This window comes from Pterocles gutturalis, unplaced genomic scaffold (genome assembly GCF_000699245.1).
Source record: "Pterocles gutturalis isolate BGI_N339 unplaced genomic scaffold, ASM69924v1 scaffold26215, whole genome shotgun sequence".
Lineage (NCBI taxonomy): Eukaryota > Metazoa > Chordata > Aves > Pterocliformes > Pteroclidae > Pterocles > Pterocles gutturalis.
In genome coordinates this window covers 5,579-28,324 of record NW_010146607.1, presented here as the reverse complement: position 1 = coordinate 28,324, position 22,746 = coordinate 5,579, and the positions used below count along the sequence as shown (strand labels likewise).

General features: G+C 39.7%; 1 protein-coding gene and 3 non-coding genes across 4 annotated transcripts; 1 reads left to right on the top strand and 3 right to left on the bottom strand.

Annotated features, from left to right (window-relative positions):
- The first annotated feature begins 300 nt into the window (after positions 1-300).
- NARF (nuclear prelamin A recognition factor) lies at positions 301-15,969 on the top strand. The gene is made up of 10 exons (XM_010085810.1): positions 301-408; positions 1,422-1,565; positions 3,241-3,373; positions 4,694-4,828; positions 9,723-9,841; positions 10,711-10,840; positions 11,541-11,613; positions 14,206-14,343; positions 14,703-14,860; positions 15,426-15,969. Exons 2-10 carry the CDS (start codon positions 1,491-1,493, stop codon positions 15,665-15,667), a joined length of 1,203 nt encoding a protein of 400 aa, XP_010084112.1. The 5' UTR covers positions 301-408; positions 1,422-1,490; the 3' UTR covers positions 15,668-15,969.
- A 4,528-nt stretch (positions 15,970-20,497) lies between these two features.
- Positions 20,498-20,569, bottom strand: TRNAQ-UUG. Its single transcript has one exon. It is a non-coding gene; the product is annotated as a tRNA-Gln (tRNA).
- Positions 20,570-21,238: 669 nt separating this feature from the next.
- Positions 21,239-21,310, bottom strand: TRNAQ-CUG. Its single transcript has one exon. It is a non-coding gene; the product is annotated as a tRNA-Gln (tRNA).
- Positions 21,311-22,568: 1,258 nt separating this feature from the next.
- Positions 22,569-22,640, bottom strand: TRNAM-CAU. Its single transcript has one exon. It is a non-coding gene; the product is annotated as a tRNA-Met (tRNA).
- Positions 22,641-22,746: the final 106 nt, after the last annotated feature.

Below are 22,746 nucleotides of genomic sequence, written 5' to 3'. Positions count from 1 at the left end.
GCTCCCGGACGGCAGCGGTACCCGTTATCGCCGGGACGCGGCTGTCCGCCCTGCGGGAGCCGGCACGGAGCCGGGTACACACTCCTGGGTTCGCCTTAATCTTCCTCTGGGGATTAAAAACAACCAGCTCAGAACGGTGAAACTGATGAAGAAAGTGAATTTCTGAGGAATTATTTTCACCGTAGAAAATAAAGATGTAGATTGAACACTTCCAAAAAGGGGCGGAAGAACTAGGTTAGTTTTTAATGATAGGAGCAGTTCAGCAAAGATGTTCTCAGTGAGTGGTGAATGTTTTGTGTAATACATGTATTTTATGTTTTGTTTCAGGAATGCAGTAAAAAACAGAAAAATGATGATACACAAAGTACATCTGTTGATGCACTGAGTTCAAATGATGGTGTTGAAGAGGTAATGTTCTTTCTAAAAATTGTAGTATACTCTTATTTGGAATTTTTTTTTTTGTTGTGTACCCCAAAGGAGGTTATAAGTAGAGAACTTCTGAGTACTAAATGTGGTACTAATCAACAAGCAGTTGTAAGCAATTATGAGTATTCATAGACATCTCATAACATGAGAATCAAGAATATTTTAAAAAGATGAAATAACAACTTCTTACTATACGAGCACAAAACAGAAATTGAAGCTCTAAAAAATTTTGAGTGTCAAAAACCTTACGCCAAGGCTTCAAAACAGAGACAGAGTTTATAAGGAGAGGGGATTTGACGGTACAAGTGCACAAAATGTCATCTTATTTTTTATATCGGGCATACTTACAGACCCCATATTGTTTTTCAACAGATGACTGTTTCCCTGGGAATGGGTTCTTAACTAAGGGATTTTTGTTTAGGTTTTTTTGGAAGTGTTCTGGTTGTGTTGCACTTCTGTCCAAGTATGCTTTCTTCCTGCAGATGAGCTGCCTGTGGTATTGTAGCCAGAAGCATGAAACTGTTGATCTTACGGTGTATGGTTAATGTAATTGTAGGACTGCATTCTGTTTGTTTGTTTTACCTCATGGTACAGAGCCAAAGCTATGTTGCTGTTAGAGGCACGTGGCTATGGAAGAGGTTTCATAGTTCAAGTGAAAGTTTTCTCAGTTGCCTTGTAAATTGATGGGGACTGTCAGCTCTGAAATGCAATGCAAATCCAGTTACTAGAACATGGACTACAGGGCTAAGTTTAGATCTGTGTTTATGCTTAAACATTTTGCAGTTTCACAGTAATAATAGGAGCAGAGCCATGAAGAAGGATGGAACAAATTATTTTTATTACTTCTAAATAATCTTGGATGTTATGCAAGTGTCATGGATTGTCTTGTTTTAAGCAAAACTGAGAGTGTCTGCTCTTCCGCTGGGTCGTTGCAGGGGTCTTGAAAACTGGTCGATCATTATTAAATACTTGTTTCCTTTTTTTTACCCCTGCAGAAAAATGAGTTTCACACATTGGCTAATGCTAAAATACTCCTTAGCGACTGCCTAGCTTGTGACAATTGTATGACATCAGAAGAAGGAGCCAGAGTTTTCCAGCAGAATCAGAAGGAGCTCTTTCGTATTCTTAACCTTAATAAGGTAAAGTGACCCAAACAATAACACACTGTTTTCTATGAGAAGTAAATTACAGGATGACTAAGCAGCCTGGTTTCCCAAGGCAGATATGTGAAGATTTGTCAGGGTATACTCTTTCCAAAGAGGAACTGAAAACTTCAGGCAAGATGAACACTAAAGTACTTAACATGATTTTGCACTGGATATGCAAGATCATGGCACTTAACCTAGACGCTAGGGGAAAGTTACTGCATTTGCAGAAGTAAAATTTTTGGAAAACGTAACTACCTCGTTACTGTAATAACAAATTAGTCTGACGTTAAATACTCAGACCTTCGTTACTAAGACTGTTCTGTATGTTCCTGGTACCAATCCACATAATACAAAGTTATCAAGGCAAGTTTTTGAAAGTAGAATTGTTTTTGATATATTATTTGAGCCAACTATATTTGGAACAGATTTTTTTTGTCCAAATTCGTAGCAAAACTTAGGTATTCTGTGGCTGTCTTATTTTCTGATGAGATCTATATTTCCTAGAAGCTAGTTGCTATGTGTGGTGCTCAGATCTTTAGGTTTTGATACTGAATTAATTATTTTAGTTCTGCTCCAGACTTCTGTGTTCTTACTTGGTATGCAAAATTGGTGCTTTTTCTTAATCCGTACATAAGTGTAATAAATGAGAGAATTCAGTACATAGTGACACAGTTTTCTTAGAGCTTGTTTAACTCTTCATACAGTATGATGTTGTCCTACGTGAGAAAAAGACATGAAAAGCAAAAAAAATAATCTTTTGGGTCATATGGGTCCTATTAAGAGAGCCTGAAGTCTACAGTAGCGAGGCATACAGGTACTGTGATCAGAATTTCAGGGGTCCAGAAGAGGACAGTGAGCAAAAAAATGCTTTCCAGGCAGTCATGAGCTTTACGTGAAGGGTCATTATGCAGCGTTTAGGGTGTCTAAGTACAGACTATGGTCTCTAACCTTTCAAGGGTGGGACTTCTCTGTGGCATAGTCCTGGTTTGACTTCCAAGGGTTCCACTGGTGTGGGAAATGTCCCAACTGAAGCACAAGATTCATCTTCAAATAAATGTCACAGTCATTAGAGCTTTACAATTGGACACCATGTTAGGTATTTTCAAAGGGTTCTTCAGTGCTTACAAACACTGATTCGTTGAGGGTCCTGTCTTGCCAGTTTCCCTCAACAACTTCAGTGATAGAGGCACAGGAGCCTTAACAAAGGATCAATCTGTAATTTGCTGTGTTTGATTTGTAACTTAATGCACATGCTCCTGTGAACATTAGTTTCGCTATTTATTAATGTTTAAACATCCAGCTTTTTTTGTGTTTCCTTCATAGAATGTTTCATATTGCTAGAACGTCATAGGTGCTGAATGACTCTTAACTTGCATTACGCCACGAGACCAACCACAGAATTGTCCTAGGAGGGATGGATTTCCTTGAGTTATATAAAAGAAATATCTGCAGATGATTAGAGATGAGCACTGTCAGGATCAGAGGACTATCCTGTCCTGCCCTCAGGAAACATGCTGGTGGTTTCATAAGGGTTTTAATGATAAGGCCCACTGAAGCATGGGACGCTGAGGAACAACTCCAGGAGTGGAAAAGGGAAGGAAAGTTGGGAGCCTTACCCCGTTGTAATTACATACCTTGTTTTCTTTGTTTTTGTTTTGTTTGCCAGAAATGTGATACCTCAAAACACAAAGTGTTGGCAGTGTCTGTATGCCCTCAGTCATTGCCTTATTTTGCTGCTAAATTCAATCTCTCTGTGAATGATGCAGCCAAGAGACTCTGTGGTTTCCTCAAAAGTCTCGGTAAGTTTGGGTTTGTTTGGTGGTGGAGCAGAAAGGGGAGATTATTTTAGGTTTTGCTTCCTCAGCAGAATTGCTTGTTATGCAGTCATAAAGTGCCGCTGCACAATCTAGTTTTGACTTTGAAATATGTACTATGTGATATTTGTGACAATGCACCAGTGTGACGTACACCAGTTTCAGAAATGGATTGGAGGCATTACCCTGTTGATAGTAAAGGTCACAGAACAGAAGGACATTGTTGAGCTGTCTTTGAAACCTTGACTGAGAAGAAATCAGGCGTGATTTGGTCATGAGCTTCAATAAGATTTCCCCGTATTTTGTAACTTGAGGGAGGAAGGAATTCTTATCCGAAATGCCTTCCAGTCCTTTTGACACATTACATCTCTGAAAGACACTCAGTTCTGTTTTTTTCTGTAATTTGCAATTACACGCAAGAACTGTTGTATCTTTCTAATCTTTGTTAAAGCTGTATTTCCTTGGCTCTTCATACTATATATACAAAGTTTTTTATTTAAAAAACAAAAACCACTTTGTCTATAGGTTTGGAGGGTTTTTATGCACTTCAGGGAGGAAGGAAAATGACAGTAATAAGCTTACAAACTGTTTCCTCTCTTGTGTTATTTTTTTTCATAGATTTATGCAACTCCATACCCAGTATATTTTCTTAATCTAAAAGGAATGCTAAGTTCTGGTGGGCCCCAGTTTTCTTAGAATGCGTTAATTATCTATGCTTCCCTTGCTGCAGGGACATGCTCGGTATTACGTAGGTGCACAGGGACTATGTTGCTAAACAGTCTGGCAGAAGGTCTCTGCTCTGTTGGTGATATGCTCGTGTACCTGTGCAGATAACTTCAGCAATGGAAGATGTCCCTCTCAGCTGGATATATTTTTGGTGGATAATGATACGTGACTTTGGCATGTCTTGAAAAGAATGCTTCTCTTCAAGAGTGGCTGCATATAGCCAAGGAGTCCCCAAATCCCGTTGAATTAAACAAAAAGCAAATACATGCTGAATGGCAAGCTTCTGGTAAGGAAGCAGACAACTATTTGAAGTGTTGCTAGTCAGCATTAGCAAGTCGTTGGTCCTTTTAAATTCGTGACATAGAAGATATCTGTTCAATGTGTGGCTTTTAAATTCATAGACACAGAAGATACCTGTTCAATGTCTGACTTTTATTTTTGACTCCACTACTTGGGAAGATTTGGAGAGGGGAAAGAATACACCTGTTGATCCTGCAAGATTTTCTATAAACCTGGAACTTGGAAAGAAGCTTGAGATGGAAAGTATTCTAGGAATTCACTTACTGCTTTCTTTCCTAGGGGTGCATTATGTATTTGACACCACTATAGCTGCTGATTTCAGTATCCTGGAGAGCCAGAGGGAGTTTGTGCAGCGGTATCACCGGAGGAACCAGGAGGAGCATGCCTTACCAATGTTTGCCTCTGCTTGCCCTGGTGAGAACTGATTTCTCCAACATTCCTGTGCTTCAGTCTAGTCTCATTGGAACTACCAAGGAACTAAGGAAAGGGTGCTTTCATTTGGGAGCCTTACATAGAGCATTTTGGCTTTGCTTTTGAGAGATACCGAATATCGCACACAGTACTTGTTACCAGTAGTGCTGATCATCGTTAGTGCGTTTCAGTGCATTGCTAGGTGGGCCTGTTTTTCATGGGCTGTTAAGAGAGGAGAATTAGGTCCCAAAAAGCATCGTCAGCTTTCCCATATGTAAGTGATGTGCCACAGCCACAAATGTGAACCATGCAGACAAAGAACAGGTGCGATCGTGCTGGATAAGGCATGTGCTAATTCAGCATAGGGCCTTACACAGTCAGATACAAAGGTTGCCATAAATTCCCTGCATCTTACAGTTGTCTTTTGTTGGAGCTCTGTAAAGGCTGAGGAGTGTAAATTCTATTGTTGCTCTTAAAAAAAAAAAAAAAAAGAACATTATTGTAGTCCACAGCCTCTGATAATACAAAGAACCTGAAATGCCAATTTCCTGTGCTAGTGTTTATATGTGGTATTTATTAGTCAGTTTTCTTTCCCATCACTTCTATAAAAGAAGCATATATTACAGGTGAATCTCTGGAGAATGAAACTGAGGTACAGAGGCACTGAGGTTTTCAGTGCTGTGTTTTAAGACCTTGGGAGAAATTAACCAGAACTGGAATTTAGGAGTTAGCGGGTGCTGCTTGTATGTCCAGACCACAGAGTTTAACATGGTGTTTCCTTATTGAAAAGGATCTTCAAGGAACTTTGCTAAGTGATATGATGAAACCACAACCTCCCTTATCTTAAGCAAAGTTTTGAACTTGCCAGTTGAGCCTAGGGGGAAGTAGCAAGTGACATTCCTCTTAGTGACTGTGAGGTGGTTATGTGTAACACTTCCAAAATAATTCCTACTTGAAATGTCACAGACTTGACTCACTGCATATCTCGCTTCTGAGAATTCTGCACCTGAGAACTTGTTTTGTTATGAACAGAATGTGCACTTACCACAACTGAAAAGATGCAGAACATTCACTCATTGGTTACTTTTTGCATTTGTTGGCACACCCTCATTTCAGTTTAAGCATGGTAAATCACATTCCTAAAACAGAAGTATCAAAAAGTAACTCCTTTGCCTAATCCCCGCTCAACTACACCCTAGGAAATTCATGGCCTTGCTCAACAGGCTCATAAAAACAGCTTTGAAATAACTTAAGTGGAGATTGCATTCTTTAAAGAAATGTTACAGTTACAGGAGAGTGAGTTAGAATATGTGTTTGGTGGTGCCCAGAATCTGCTGTTGTCTTGATTTAAATACTGGTATTTAAATTATACTTGTACTTTTGTTTGGTCTCTGTATTCTCTAGTGGAAGTATCTGGATTATGTTTTAGGAACTACATATATTTATTAAGAGGAGAAGTCTCTTTTTTTCTGTTACCATTATCTTACCATTACCTCCGATCTTCAGGAGCAGACATACTATATGTTGCTTTTTTTCCATGTAAAACCTGTGAAGTTTAAACAACCCCCTGTTGCTACAAACAACCCCCTTTGTCTTGTGTGGTTTATTTAAAATTCAGAACCTGAGGATTTCTTTTAGAACTTCTTGTGAGATAATTTTAATTTTCTTCATCTAGAAACAGCTCAGATTATTTGCTGCTCTCATTGGAAATATTTTGAAATACTTAATGAAGCACTTTTCTGGTCCTTGTCTGTTCTGCAAAAGATTGTTTCTGTTTGCAGTGCTAGTTATGGTGTCAGCTATCTGCTGTGGTATAGATGTTAGCAGAAGCATGGGTGCTTTCCATTTCTGGAAAACGGAACCGAAATACCGCTGTAAGCCCATTCTGAAAGCATATGATGTTTCATTCCCATTGACAGCAGTTACAGGGAAAAAAAAACCCCCATGATCAGTCATCTTCAAAATAAGGTTGTTCACTGTGTTTCCTGACCTTAATTGTCTGGATGCATTTTCTGTTCCTCATTCTCCTTCCTCTCTCTCTCCCCCCAGATTACATAAATTTGTCCCAGAAATGTTGTTTATGAGATGTGTTTATCATGATGTTTTCTACATGGCTCTGTAGGTATAAGGTCAATGTGAGCTCAAGTAGAACTGCTTTACTCAAACTTATCTTTGGGTGTAACTCTCCACAGAAATATCACCCTCTGCAAGAGTGGTCTGTGGTGTAAAATCTACCGTGAACACAAGTCCCAGAACCTGATAAAAGGACATTTTATTGTCTCTGTCTTAACTGTTCTTACCTCCTCCTATTGCTGTCTTAAAAGAAAGTGAGGTAATATTTTGGGGTGGTTTTTTGTTTCCTGGTGAAAGTACAACAGTGTAACCACTGATTATTTATGTAATATCTCAGAAGTAATCAGTTCTCTTCCTTAATTTACCAAACTGGTCAGCAGCACGGAGCACTTGCTCTGGGAGCCAGCCGGCATTTTAATGCATTGCCGACCTCTGTGAATTTCTCGAACGGATCCAATGGGGCAGGCTCACAGCACAAGCAGGAAGAGCATAAATATTGAGGATTCAGATGGTTTTGTCCCAGTCAACTAATTTCCATTTACAGGAACGGGGTTTTACAGTAATGAGTTTTCTTACTTTGTACAGGTGCATAGATACTCATACCATGCATCTTTGTGATCTACTCACAATAAAACACTAAAAATAACATGTTCTGAAGCACGTCTGCAATAATTTATACAGTGATTTGTAGGGGTTTCTTCTTGTTGTTTGATGATGACACAAGCCAACAAATGGCTGAGAATCTGAATGAATTTATGAAGGGTATAGGTCTGTACGAGTACAAACGGACATTGATTAAAAAACTGGATATCTTAGGCTTCTGGTAACTGTGGCTCTGGAGTTCAGCCCTGTTGATGAGTAGGCAGAAACAGCTACTGCGTATGTGAAGTGCAGATAAATGCCTCGTGTTGCTCGTTCACCCAGGCTGCTTGGATAATTGAACAGTGACTAATGGACATTGTGGACCTGGAACTACTAGACACTTGTTCCATCTACGGCAAGGAAAGAAACAATTTAAGAAATTGCTTTGGGCAATATCTGCCAGAAGTCTCTTAGTTTAGTGAAACCTCCTTATTGTTCGTAACTACAATGTCTAAAATATTCCAGTGCTAAAAACTGACCTCCTAGCAGGAGTGCCGTGGTGATTAATCATAGTTACAGTGTAAGGGAAGGGCCTTCCAGAAGTCCTGCTAAAGTACAAGGCATAATGTTTGTAAAAACTGCCCTTATTTTGTTTGAAGCAGTTTTTGTTCCATTTTGACAGCACTTGAGACTAAAGCCATTTAAGAAATAGGATATGCTTATCACACAGAATATGCTGATACAGCCTTTGTACCAAGCACCAAGAAATGTAGTCCTTTGTTGCAGGTATTATCTTAAGTCCCAGTTGAAGTTGGACATTAAGCCAACTTCCTGTTCAGAGTCTAGCAACTCAGCACAGTCCTGCCATGTAAATCTATAGTCCTCAGGTTTTCTTACAACAGAAATGAATGCTTGTTGAAGATTATATGTCTGTGAGGTTTTCCGTGGAGACCAGTTAATCTGCTAATCTTGCAGTCTGTACTTTACCGAGAATCAGGAATATTTAAACAGCTGGAGGATCCTCATGTTTCCCTAATTCTTACACTTTCTAATTTTCATCAGTAAAATTTTATTATACTGGGAAAGGCACTTCTGTGCCATAGAGAGACAAACCATCTGAACGCCACTTGGATTCCAGTTTTGTGGTGCTGTTGGCCTTTGTGGCAGTGTTCTCACTTAAACATTACCAGGTGTTTAGACATGTGTTAATTTGAAGCTTAAGAATTAACCTACAGGTTTTACCTTTCCTGGGCAGTGTGTACTTCACAGAAGTTTTTCTCTTATGTAAGCACTAATCTGTTTGAAGACGACAGACTTGGGTGTGATATTTTTTACGCTTCCCTAGTGGGCATAATACTTACTAATTTTGGTATGTGGTTCCCAGTTCATGTAGGTGAAACAAAAACTTCTGAATCCTTGCGGTGAAAGGTTCCAGGCTGTTGTTTTCAGTAAGAGTTACAGTGCCTAAGAAAGAATTGCACACCGTAAATATCTTAATCTGCTCATTTGTCAGTTCCTGTTCTGGAAGGTGGGGAATAATAGAAGTGCTCTGGATTGTGGGGGTGGTGTGGATATACATAATCATCATAGCTGAAATGTTGAAGGAGTATGGTGAAAGGCAGAGCGACTCTTGAGTAGCTAAGAATGTTGAATACAGAGAGATTTCAGTTGATTACTGTGTGGTTGAGTGCGTGGGTGTTCTAAAGAAGGTGTGGCTACTCTAACAATAGTAAAAGAAGCCATTTTTTTTGCAGGCTTAATCCATGTGCATCTTGTGGTAATGCTTTCATGTGACTCCTGTATCCTAGAGGAGGCAAGCTGGGTGCATGGATATTAAATCTCAGGAAACAGAAGGTTACAGTTAAGCAGCTGAACAGAGTACATTTGTTGTAGTATCTGGTTATCCAAGGGCTGAGGTCTGGAAATTCCACTTACTCTTTGTTAGCTGGGGTCCTGTTCTTTCTGCTTGGTTAAATCTATGTATTAGAAAGGGTGTAATGGGTCATGTGGCTTCTAGGTCTAGAATTAATGACACAGTGAGTTATTGATAGCCACTGGAAAGCGTTATTAACAGAGCCTTGAGGTTTCCTGCCGTTCCCAAGGTGTGGGGCTCCCAGCCTACACAGAAATGTCCTACCTACTGTGAAGAGGTCTTAATTTTTAAGAGCTCTTCTATAACAGCTGTCACTTTGCCATGCTCGTGCCACTTCACTATGTAACTGTGATTTTTCTGTCGCTCTAGGTTGGATCCGATATGCTGAAAGGGTACTTACCAATCTTGTGACCTCTCACATTTGCACTGCAAAGTCTCCGCAGCAGATCATGGGCTCTCTGGTGAAGGGCTACTTTGCCAGGCAGCAGGTAAGTAATTCTGATTCCTTTTACCGTTACGCTCTTCTAAAAAGATGGGCTAGTGGGTTTTAATACTCAAATTTAGTTCTTAGTGTATTATAAAGTATCTTCCTGAATTGTTTGTCATTTACTTGAGGAATAAATGGTGCTCTGCTGCTGTACAAGTGCACACGATATGAAGAATACACAAAGAACCTCATTTCATAAGGTGCAGTGTGAGCTGGCAGCAATGCTTGTACTCCCAGTGCAACATGGATTTAGATATTTATGGATAAAATTAAATCTAGGGTAGCTATAAAGAGATTCTTGTTAAATGTTGCCGATGTAGTTCTGTAGCACAGCCAAAACGGGCGTGGAGGAGAATAATGTAGAGATTGCTTTGTTATCTGGGATCAATAAAAGCATTGTATCCTAGAAACTAACCTCTTCAGCTTCTCAATTTTGTATGTAGAAAACGTTGCTGTTATTTTTACCTATCGTACTTAAATTTAACTGCATCCACATTTTATATGGAAGTATTGCTATCTCCACATAGAGAAATACTTGATGGGCTTGTGTGTGAGTGACAGCTAGAAAACAGAATGCTGAAGTCCTCACTTGCATTCACTTTAAGGCAATCAAAAGCTGCAGAAAATGTGGTCTGAAGGAATAAGTAAAAGTTTCAGCCAGAAGACTGACTTCAGATGTTTGTTGCTGATCCTTTGTGACTTCTGGCAAATAACTTCATCTGTGTGTAGCAGTCTTTAAATTTAATTGCGAGGAATTGATTACTAGTATTACCTGCGTAGAGTTTACAATGCTATTTTCGTCCTTCCCGTCATTCAAGCTGTCTTCTACACTTCGTGAAGTTCACATGTGCTCTCTTCCATGTTCCACAGAACTTGTCTCCTGATAAAATTTTCCATGTAATTGTGGCACCTTGTTACGACAAAAAACTGGAAGCCTTGCGGGAAGATTTCTACACTGCCTTGTATAATTCGCAAGAAGTTGATTGTGTTCTGACATCAGGTTACATCTTCTTTAAACTTACTTTTACAAAGATAAATGAATGTGAATCACCATTGTTAGAGTAGCCCTTATGCCAGGCTTTGCTTTTTTCAAGTCTGCTTTAGTTGTAAGGATGGCTTTTTTCTGCTTCAAAGATAAGTATGGGGTTTTGTGCTACTGGTAGTATAGGTATTGTATAGGGAAGGCAAAGCGAAAAATACTTTCCTTGTAAGTTGGTAGTTGTCTGAAAGCAAGATTCAGGTTTTTGTTTTCATCAGCCTCTTGAGAAAGGTAAGAGTTATGCAAATCTATACTAAAAATCTTTGAATTCCTTGTCTGTGGTCATTAATCTCCACTGGGATTATTCATAACATTCCAAATGCATGGCACCAGTGGATTTTTGGTGTGGTTCTTGTCTTCAGGCTTAACATCCAAACTACGTATCCTCCTTTTTCCCCTGCAGCATAGAAATGTCTTTGAAACTTTACCTAACAGAAAGGTTAAGGATAGCACTATGCAAAGTTTGAGCAAGCTGAAGGTCCTTTTCTTTGGGGCTGGAACTGGCAGGCTTCTCAGTTACTGGAGGAAACTGGCTCTAGTAAGAATTGGAGGATGTGACTGTACGCACATAAAGGTGTTGGGATATTCATCTCTTAAACAGAGGCACAGCATGTGCATTTTGCTTTGTGTTGATAGTAAAATGTCATACGTTTTCCTACAGGTGAAATTGTCCAAATAATGGAACAGAAAAATGTGTCTATGAAAGATGTGACTGCAGTAGCTGTAGATAGTTTGTAAGTAGTTTTGTTGTGGATTGCTTCCTTATTCGGATGACAAATGACAAAACCTTTGAGAACATTCAACATAAATGTAAAACTATACAAAAAATGTTTTTTCTTTTTAAAGAAAAAAGCCTGTATCAAAGCCTGAGTATACTAAAGCTTCATCCTTTATGTAGTGGCCAAAAGCCCCCAGAGTATACTCTTAGATGTTGATTGCTATATATAAAAGTAATACAAAACAGAGGGTACGCAACTGCATATGCTGTCTGAATACAAAGCAGATAATTTGAGGTAATGACCCCTGTCTAGTGACTCCTTTAAAATGTATGATTTTTGAAGATCTGTGTAGCTCCTTATTTATGTTTTAATGCAGTAATATTAGATTTTACTGTATAAGGTTCACAACTTGCTAGTAAGTGTGACTGTCTCGGGGTGTTGACCCCATTCAGAGTTCTCCTGTGCCTGAGCTTGCATCAAGCTGAACAGTCTCATCTGCCCCCCTCCAACTGTCTGGCCTCACACAAAGATGCTGGGATGCAGTCATGGGGTTGGCCATCTGTTCTGTGCTTCCTTCTCATTCAGAGCAGCATCTTGACTGTAAATTTCCACTTCCCCTAATATGTTCAAGTAGAATTGATAGAAGTAGTACCCTTTCAGGAAATGGTAATTAACTTTTTAATACTTAAGACAGTAGTTAGTTTTTCAAGATGAGATAAAATTGAAACATGCTTTAGATGAAAATCATTCAAAGCACCGGAGAGATTTTGTTTGCTCTCTGTATGACTGGCTCAGAAGGCAGCATGCATGTTGGTTTAATTCTCCGGCTTAGTTACAAAGGCTGCTCTCACTGCTCGCTGATCTTTGTTCAAGTGTGACAGATGTTACTTGGTACCTTTCCAAAGTGGTGGTAGTGGAGCAATAAACATGCTTTCTTGCACAAAATAGAAAGCTCTGGAAATCTCTAAAAATCCTTTTCACTTTGGGTTAGTATCCTGGTTAGTATCCTGCCTGAACCTTCCCTAGGCTGGAGAAATTTCAGTGGTACAGTGGTAACAGTCTCAGAGCTGGTTTTGCAGTGTAGCTCCTATGATTAATTCTACCAGTGATTGCTACACAGAGGAGAGTTACATAAATAAAGTTCTTAAAGACATGATCACGTAGAGATGGTCATTTATTTCTAAATCAGCCTGTCCAATGAAAGAACAAGCTTTTTTCAGACTACACCTATTTTATTGGATCAATTTATGTTGGGAAAGAATGTTAATTTTTCCAAGGACTAATCTCATAGTCAAGCTGTGTGACCCAATGACATAGTTTTTGCTCTTCTGGGGTCTTAAAAGTAGGTTTTTCAGAGAAATTTATGTAAATTGAACTCCTCTTTTAAAAACAAGTTCCAGCACAGAAGCAGTTTGTGGTGAAGTACTCGATAGTTAAAAAGCAGCGTGAATAAAGTAACTTGTGTTTGAGTTTTCATCTTACTTTTGTAGATAGAGAATGCTAACAAATAGCAATTAGAATTAGGAGACACATCATGAAGCAAAATCATCCAAAGTTATAGGAAAAAAGAAGAAAGTTGTGACACTTCTTAAGTGGCATGGCATAGAGGGGACAGACATACTAAATTTGTAAACTTCAGCTCCTTAGTGATTAAAATATTTCTCTGTTGTTGTTACATTCAGCATTTGTTTTTTAATAAGGTGTTTGTGGTAGTTTTCACTTTGGTTTCATGGTTGACTGCTGTCCCCAGGCTGCTCGTCAGGCAAGAGCAGGCAGCATAGGCTAGGAAAGGTCACGTCTGGATGTTCTGGGAAGAAGGTCATTATACCTCGAGAGGATTTTACATCTAAGAGCAAAGGACATAATCTGTCCATTCGCTAATCTGAAGACGAATATCTCTTCCTGAAACTAGCATTAGCACACACTTCTTAATTTCTGCTTTCCCAGAAAGGAACATGACCCCATAGAGCTCCAGTCTTTGGCAGTCACCAGCGTGTGTCCCAGTGCAGTTCATGGTGCAGACACTTGTGCTCATCAGTGCTCTGGTTTTAATTGAGGCACAGGTGAACCCACAGGGCAATGTTCGGCCCATTGGATAGTGACCTCACTCATTTCCTTTCCTGAACTGTAACTGATTTGATGTTATTTTAGTAGCACAGTGTTACAGATGGTGACAAACAGTTCCTGGAACAGGAGAATTGTTTGTGAGCAAAGGCTTGTAACTTCTGAAGTACTTTCACATTCTCACAGGCTAAAAGTGATTTATTGATTTATTTTTTTTTTCCCCCTAAAAACCTCTCCTGAGCAGTGAATGGCTGTTAACCACGTCTTTAGGCTGTGCTGAATGTACATTCTTATAAATTACTGTTCCTCAAGGTTTCTAAACAGGGAAAGCCTTGCATCCTTTTTTTTTCCCCCCCATCATTTTACTGCTGTCCTGAAAGCTTTAATTTTTTTTCTTTAAGCTGTAATAAATAAAATTGTTAACATGTTCTCACTGCTATAAAATCTTCTGGGGGGGAGACAGAGAAGGGGAAAAACATACTACTTTATTGAAGTGAAGGAATGAAATTTTGGACTTGATCTTTCTTTCTGTTGCTTTCTAAGGTTTGATGAAATGAAGGAGGGAGATGTAGTAAGGCATGATGGGAAGAGATCTGATGGTTATCTGGAGCACATTTTTAAACATGCTGCAAAGGAGCTTTTTGGCATGGATGTCAAAGAGATCACCTACAAAGCATTAAAGTAAGCTGGAGTTTGGTATCCTTGTTATGTAGGATGGGCTAGTTGGTGCTGAGGTGGACCCTAATGCAGTTATTGCTAACCTGGCCCTTCTGCTGATGTGCACTTACATTCTATAAACCTGTAAATTCATTGCTCTAAACCAGCTCCTGCTAGCTTTGATTTTATTAGTAACTTACCTGCCCTTAAAAATTCCACCTCAACTCCTGCTTAACTTGTTTTGGAAACTGAAAGGGTTCACTGTAATCTCCCTGTTGTCCTTGTTCTGCTCTCTTCAGAGCATCTGAATACAAACTGTGACACAGTTGAATCATCCCTTTGGTAACGCAGGAGTTTAAAATGTTCTCTGTGTATCTTTATAGGAACAAGGACTTTCAAGAAGTAACCCTTGAAAAGGATGGTGAGACAGTGCTGCGTTTTGCAGCAGCTTACGGCTTTAGAAATATCCAAAACATGGTTCTGAAGTTGAAAAAAGGAAAGTTTTTATACCATTTTGTAGAAGTCCTTGCCTGCCCAGGAGGTAAGAATAATTGTGGATCCACAGTCATTCTGCACACCTATCTTGAATCTCAAAGGAAGGTTGCCTTACAGGCAGGCACTTCATTCCCTCTTCATAATCTAAAATGCGTACTATGTAGCGAGTGATCCAGAACACCAATTACGTGTGCAGGCTTGGCTCAGAAATTGATTGGGTTTTCTAAAATTAACCACAATGTTATCTGCTCTCTTCTGACCTATAAATAAGTGACGGCATGGCTCTTGTGATTATTTCAAATCTCAGAGGAAGTATTCTGAAGTGGCTGTTGTCAAGGGCAAGAAAAGACAAGGAACATAATTAGATCATAAAACAATGGAGAAGGCAGAGAAAGATTGTTGATATGGAAACCTCATTTACATTAAGATGTTCATGCTGGAGTCACTTTAAGTAAATACAGATTCTAGCAGCATGGGGAGGATAGTTTATGTGAAGAGAACTTTTTTCTGTAGAGAAATATGAAAAAAAATTACAAGTTAATATAAACTTTATTTTCATATCCAATCTTTTCACCCTCGTGGCTTTTTTTTCTTTTCTCCACCCACCCAAGGATGCCTAAACGGAAAAGGTCAGGCACAAACTGAAGATGGAAAACCAGATAAAGCACTGCTTAACCAGATGGAAGAAGTGTATGCTGCAATACCCGTTAGACTTCCAGAAACCAACATGCATGTACAAAAGATGTACCAGGACTGGCTGGAAGGCATGGACTCTAAGAAGGCCCAGGAAACTTTGCACACCAAATACAATGTAGTAAATCAAACAGCAAGCAATCTGGATATCAAATGGTAATAAATCAAACTAGCAAAAGATTTCCTTAGGTTAGTTACAGATTCAGCACTGGAAACATTCTATGCAATCGCAGATGCTATGCACTAGCCGAGTGTATGAATGAGACGCTTCCTACTTGTGGATTATTATTTGTGAAGAACCATTGCTTTTTAAAAACAGAAAGAGAAGTCTCTGAAAGCCCTGGTTCCTGCCATTGTCATTTAACTTTTACTGTGTGTAATCTCCTGTGTAGAATGGATTTCTTTATTCCAAAATGTGATCTTGCAAGGTACATTGGCACTCCCTGCCAGGTGCAGGAAGTGTAATTCCTGATGAAGCTACTCCCTGAGGTGAAGGGTTCCCTTCATTTCACAAAACGGGCTTACCCAAGAAGGTGAGATTATTTTACTCATCGTGGGAAAACAGTCATCACAAATTTCAATATTGTTGCAGTTGTTGTGAAGTAACTTGGGATTTATTTGCCTTGTTAACAAAAAAGCCCTTTACAGGGACAAGTGTAATGAATTTATGTATGCCTTCTATCCATATTTTAACAAAAATTATTCTGTTCCAAACTACAGTCCCCATTCATTACCAATGTAATATTTTGTAAGGAACAGGATGCTTCATATAAACTGAACTTGGGAAACTAATGATAAATGGTTATAGTGCAATCCTTCATTGAAAATTGTTCCAAATAGGTTCATTGGTACGAAAAGAGAACTAAGTTTTCATAGAAACTTGCAGCTAGGAAGAGGGGTGCTGCTTACTTTGGCTTCTTTGTGAGAGTGAAACATACGTATGCACTGTCACATGGGCACGTGTATACTACGACTCTACCAGATTTGCTGAGCCAGACTTAAGAGCACTTTTATTCTCTCATGTTTCGGTACACAGAATACCAGATTTTTTTTTTTTCATTTATCTCCATGTTGACATACTTCTGTAAAAATAACTTCATGGAGTGCCTCTGAAAAAAAAATATTTAGCAATGCTTGTGAGCTCATCAAGGTTGCTACATGTTGGCATCGTGAGTTCTGGTGCACTTATTTACGTACGCTGTAGATGTTTCATTGAACAGACATCTTAAAGTGGTATTTGCATGCAAGCTTTTCTGCAACTTCATGAGTTGTCAGAGTTATTCAAGAATGTGATGGACAAAAAACAAATCAGACTACTGCCAAACTTCTTCAGATTTTCCTAGTACTATCAAAATTGTTCATGATTAATGGCTTTTGGAAGCTAGCAGGGTTTCAGCTTTCCTTTTCCAGTCTGTAAGTGTGGATGGGCTTTTTTTAATCATTTCAGGCAGTGTTTGAATGAATCTTATTGTAAATTTCTTAATATTACAACCACTTGTATGAGTAAGGTCTAATATGGCAGAAACCTGTGTGTATTTGAAATCCAAATCTAACTTGAACACGGTGGATGGGATACCGGCATCGGTGGGATACAGGCATTGGTGAAGTCAAGGCAAGTTCTTGCATTGGCTAAAGAACAGAGGCTCAAAAGGAGAGACAGGCTTAAGTGTGTGACTCTGACAAGAGATAGTTCTTTAAACGTGAAGCTGTTCATAGAATTGTGGCTTTCAATTGGACCCCATCTAAATAACATTTCACTTTGAGGCATGTTTTCTTTCAGGTGCGTGTGAATTTGATTCCTGTGCTACCTGAATGCACACAATGAGATTGTGCCCATAAATTAGCCTTTGTAAGTTGTTCTTTGTTGTAATAAAAACATTATCATGGTGCAATATCAGAACATCTACAGAAATCTACCTCTGTACAGGAAGGGAGTCTAGAAATCGTCAGAAGACCTAGGTATAGCCAAAACTTTAATAAATGTCTGCTAAGGAAAGATGGTGGTGTTGCATGGAATTTCTGAACAGGTTACTTCTGGAAACAGCATGCAACTCCTTTGGTCCGATTTTCTTCATCTGTCATTATTTCCTCCAACACTTCAACAGAATTATCTTGTAATAAAGTGGTCTTGTTCTGTTTGTATAGGCATATGTTTCTATGTATATATGGTTTATAGTTTGATGGCATGTTTAAATTATATTGCTTCAGTTCTTTGTATAGTATGCTTATTTTTTTATGTCTATATACTGGATGAGATGGTATGAAAAAGTTGTTTGCTTTTCTGATGAAATCTTCACTGAACTACATGAGAGCTGCCTTGCTGTTCTGTAAGGATACCCCTGAACTGTTTGTACAACTTGAAAAATACTCATCTGGTGTAGGTGGCACTGCTGCACATGTTCTCTTTTGCCGTTATGCTTGCCTGTTGCACTGGAGAGCCTCCCTTCCCATACTGGTGGGACACCCTTGGAACGGACCAGTAGGTGGAATAGATCTACAGTATACAGTCTACCGTCTACAGGATAGTGTGCTGTGCCCCACTACGAGGGAAATGGGTGGCTCAGTGCAGAAAATAAAACTTTTTCATTTGAAGCCAGCTACTTCCATCTACTCAAGTGTTTTTAACCTATTGAGAGGGTAGCAATGTAAAAATCTAGTAGATTGTCTGTTAAGGTATTATTTTTAAAGACAAGTAAGGCATCCATCTGGGCAGTGTTTAGTGGCTAGGTGGAATGTATGTATTATAACTAGTGACTTACAGTGACTGATACTTTTTTTTTTTGTCAGCTTTTGTTTTATAAGACTTTTTGGAGTAAAACTGATTTTAATATTTTAAAGCCCTTTTCTTTAAAGTGCCAGTTTAAAAAAAAGTTTTTTCCCCTTAAGTGTGAGTCTTTCCCCCTCCACCTTCTTTCACTCCAATTTTAACATATATCAGAAAACCCTGTTGCAACTTCATATATAGTGAAATACTTGCCTATTTGATTTGATTCTGGCTTTTAAATCTGCAGTTGGGAAATGTGCATTGTTGACAATAATATGTGTTTCTAGCCATGCTTTCTGAAACTACAGCATTATTTATTTTGGCAACTAATGATTTTCATTGCTACTGCCTTGTCAGCAATAGGAAAAGTTCCTGGTGTGGTCATAGCCATAGTGCTTTACTTCTTAGCTGAATGTTCTGCTGAGACAATCTTGTCTCTAGATGATTTTTAGAAAATACTAAATTGGAGGGATTGCGGGGGAAAAAACTGGAAATGCTAAATTAATTTGAAGTTGACTTGGGGTATTATTGACTTGAGCATATCAAGTGCTTGATACCTTGGGTTAGAATACTTTATTCTGAGACTGCTACGAGGGACGCGCATTGTGCAGTACCTTTGCTGTGCCTTCTTCAGTAAGTTTGCCTCAGCCACAGCACCTGGTGTTTGTCCAGTATAGTTAATGAACATGGGCAGACGTGGGCTATGCTGTCACTCGGGATAACAGATAGATCTGTATGCAGCAGTCTCAATGTATTTGGATGATGTTCAGTTACCTAAATTTTGGTGCTTTGTATTCAGATGGAGCATGACCATGAATTGTCCTAAATAAATCTTGATACTGAATTACGTACCGATTCTGTCTCATTCCATATAAAAGCTTAACTCTTGAAGTACACTTTGTTTTGATGTATGTGCTTGTCTGGTGAATTCAGCGTGAATACTTAGTAAGTCTGTAACAGTAATACCGTATCAGCTAGTGATGAGTGTTCTGGATTGCAGTTACACTTCAAACTGTGATAAATGGAAGGAGGAAGTTGCTGGATAGCAGCAGGAAGTAGTAATTTGTTCTCTATAAACTAGTATATTGAATTGTTTCAAGGCAGAGAAGCATCTAGTGGCTGTAAAGCTCTCTTCTTTGGGAAGACTGATGTTGCTGGATGAAGCCAATCTGTGGGGGTTGACTACGCTGAAGTTTACTATATACAGTTATTTAACACACTGGTGTACAAGAAACAGTAAAGATAAAGTTGTTTGTGTGTAGCCTGATACTTAGGGAAAGGATAAAAATTAGCCCTGACCTAGAAGAGGGAGATATTTTTTCATCAATATGTTGTGCAAAAGTTTCTTTAAGAAATTTAGCAAATGTAAATAAATCCCCTTGAACAGTTAGGGCCCTGATTTCCACAAAATAATAACTGGACCTGAAGGTGGTCTGCATTGTTTTCAAGAGATGGCAAGGAGCACCTGGCCAGAGGAAAAGAAGGAGGAGCTGAGATGTTCCTGTTGCTGTGTAAACAAAGAACTAGGAAGGACAAGTTTTGAGGAGGGGAGCCAAGACGTTAAGATGTCCTTAGCTACTCTTGAAATGAAAAATAAATAAGGATTTGTGTCAGTAAAGCAGAGGCAATACCCATTTAAATTGTACAGCATTCAATCTGTAACATTATACCCACTGTGAAGCAGTGACATTTCTGTCCCTGTCTTCCAAGTGAATGCACCTGAAAAGTGATGTCCAAATTCTGCACATTTTGATACTGAGAATCAGATTTTCCTCAGTCTGAATGACTTTTTTTTTCCTTGATTTTCCTCAGTCTGAATGACTTTTTTTTACTCGAAAGACTTAAAATACATATGAAACAACTGTAAAATATAACAAAAGACCTAATTAAATTGTAGTAAGAACTATTAAAAAATTAAAGTCTTATTTGATCTTTTTGTCAAATGTATGGCTATTTGTTCATCCCATTTAAGAAGATGAGGAATAGTGTGATACAGTTCAGGTAAAAAGAAAACCCTTTGGCCTTCAGCTCCTCGGGTTTTACCCCCCGTTTGGTCTGTGCCCCGCTGGGATGTTGCAGTGAGAGGATCCTTAGATCCGTGTAAAGCTGGGTCATGCCAGCCCTGCCGGGAGCGGCGGCCTGCAGCGGTGCCGGCGCTCCGCAAGTCGCGACACGTTCCGCCAGAGGCCGCCGGGGACAAGGGAAAAAAAGCGACGCTGATATTCTAGGTTCTACCGAGATTTGAACTCGGATCGCTGGATTCAAAGTCCAGAGTGCTAACCATTACACCATAGAACCAGGCGGTGGCACTCGGCGCCGCGACGCCGGAGAATAAATCTATAGCAAAGAAATCCACTGTAAAAATCCCTACTGTCGCTTCTGCATTTTAAACGACTGCCCAGGAATTTAATGCAATTTAAATATTCTCCCTTCTTTCCTGCCTTTCTGCAATATTCGTTGTCTTTGTGGTATAATGATCGCAAAGATGTAGCGCCAGAAAGCAAACAGGAGCAGTAGGAGAACATCTTTCAGATACAAAACTGGAATCCTCACGCATGCACTCGAGCAGGCTGCCTCGTGCTTTTCTAATGCATACTTTCGAATTGTCTTTTCACACGGGTTGTTAAGGGGGGAAACAAAAAGAATTACTTATTTATCAGTATACTATGGCACGTCTGAAATTGTGAATATAGTTAGTGTCAAATGTACTAACCTAACTGCAATAAGTAATAAATACAGAAAAAAAAAATCACCAGGACACTTCTATAGCTTCTCTTTCACTTTTTTAAGTTTGAATACGTTTTTCAGGCAGCACAGCACCTCAGTAGTTTATGGTGCTCCAAAAGCCCATTAAACACACTGAGTTTCCCTTAAAGTGATTTTCCACGTTAAGTGACAGTAAAGAAATTTGCCGAGGGGCAAAACTCTAAGTGACAGTAAAGAAATTTGCCGAGGGGTAAAATATTTAGGTTCCACCGAGATTTGAACTCGGATCGCTGGATTCAGAGTCCAGAGTGCTAACCATTACACCATGGAACCACATATCTACGAACTTTGAACCACTCCTATTGAGGGAAGTTTAAAAGGAAAAACAATATTCTTTCTGCAAGTTCAAAGATACAATATTTGCTTTGTTTCTCATCCAGGTATTCAGCATGTATTAATTATATGTAAGAATTCCCCTGTTCACTTGTCACAACATTTTCAGCACTGAAAATCATGCACACTTAGAAGCACCTTAGCATTAAACAAGATCACTAAGCCATTTCTCAGATAATGCCATTTAAAGCTTGAATATTGACTTTCAATACCGTGTGCACTGACTTTTACTTCACATTTGTATACTCGTTTTGCTTTCATGCATTTTGGCCTGAGTCTTTGCTTGCCATATCTGAGAAGAAGCAGGGACCATGATCACAACTATTGTTTTAGTTTGCGAGGTTCCTTCCTCTCTTGGTATTAATTACCAGGGGATAGGTACCAGAATGTTTCACTTAAACAGTCAAGACACAGAAAATCCACAAATGCACCCAATAAGCTTTTTATTTGTAATTAAAGACATGGACCTGTTGGAGCAGGCCCAGAGGAGAGCCACAAAGATATCAGAGGGATGGAACACCTGTGCTATGAGGACAGGGTAAGAGGGTTGGGGTTATTCAGTCCGGAGAAGAGAAGGCTCCAGGCAGACCTTATTGTGGCCTTTCAGTACTTAAATGGGGCTTGAAAGAAAGATAGGGACAGGCTTTTTAGCAGGGCCTGTTGCGACAGGAAAAGAGGTAATGGTTTTAAACTGAAAGACAGTAGACTTAGATTAGATATTAAGAAGAAATTTTTTATGCTGGGGGTGGTGAGGCAGTGGCCCAGGTTGCCCAGAGAGGTGGTAGATGCCCCATCCCTGGAAACATTCAAGGTCAGGTTGGACAGGGCTCTGAGCAGCCTGACCTAGGTGAAGATGTCCCTGCTCATGGCAGAAGGGTGGGACCAGATGGCCTTTGAAGGCCCCTTCCAACTCAAACCATCCTGTGATCCTCTGAAATCATCAAACCGGGCTTAAAGAAGAGACTGCAGGCATCATACTGTGGTGTATTCTGTCCTCGCTTCACTTGCACCCACTGCACGTTGTCAGAATGGTTTCGGAAAAGCAAGTGTGCTCACACCACCAACCAAACCCACACCCACAAAAAACAGAGCAGAAACGCCGGTTGCCGCGCCCCGTGACACAGCACCGACGTGGAGACTGTACAGACACACCGCGCCGAACGCAGTGCTCTCCGCCAAGAGTAAAGTAGAATCCAGCTAGCAGAGGATGGTTTCGATCCATCGACCTCTGGGTTATGGGCCCAGCACGCTTCCGCTGCGCCACTCTGCTGCTCATACTAAAGGCTTTTCCCGCCTGGTGATAGGACACAGTGCACCGCCCTGCCGCCTCCGCGCTCGCCCTGCCACAGCTCCCGTCGCGCCCGCCCGCCCAGAGG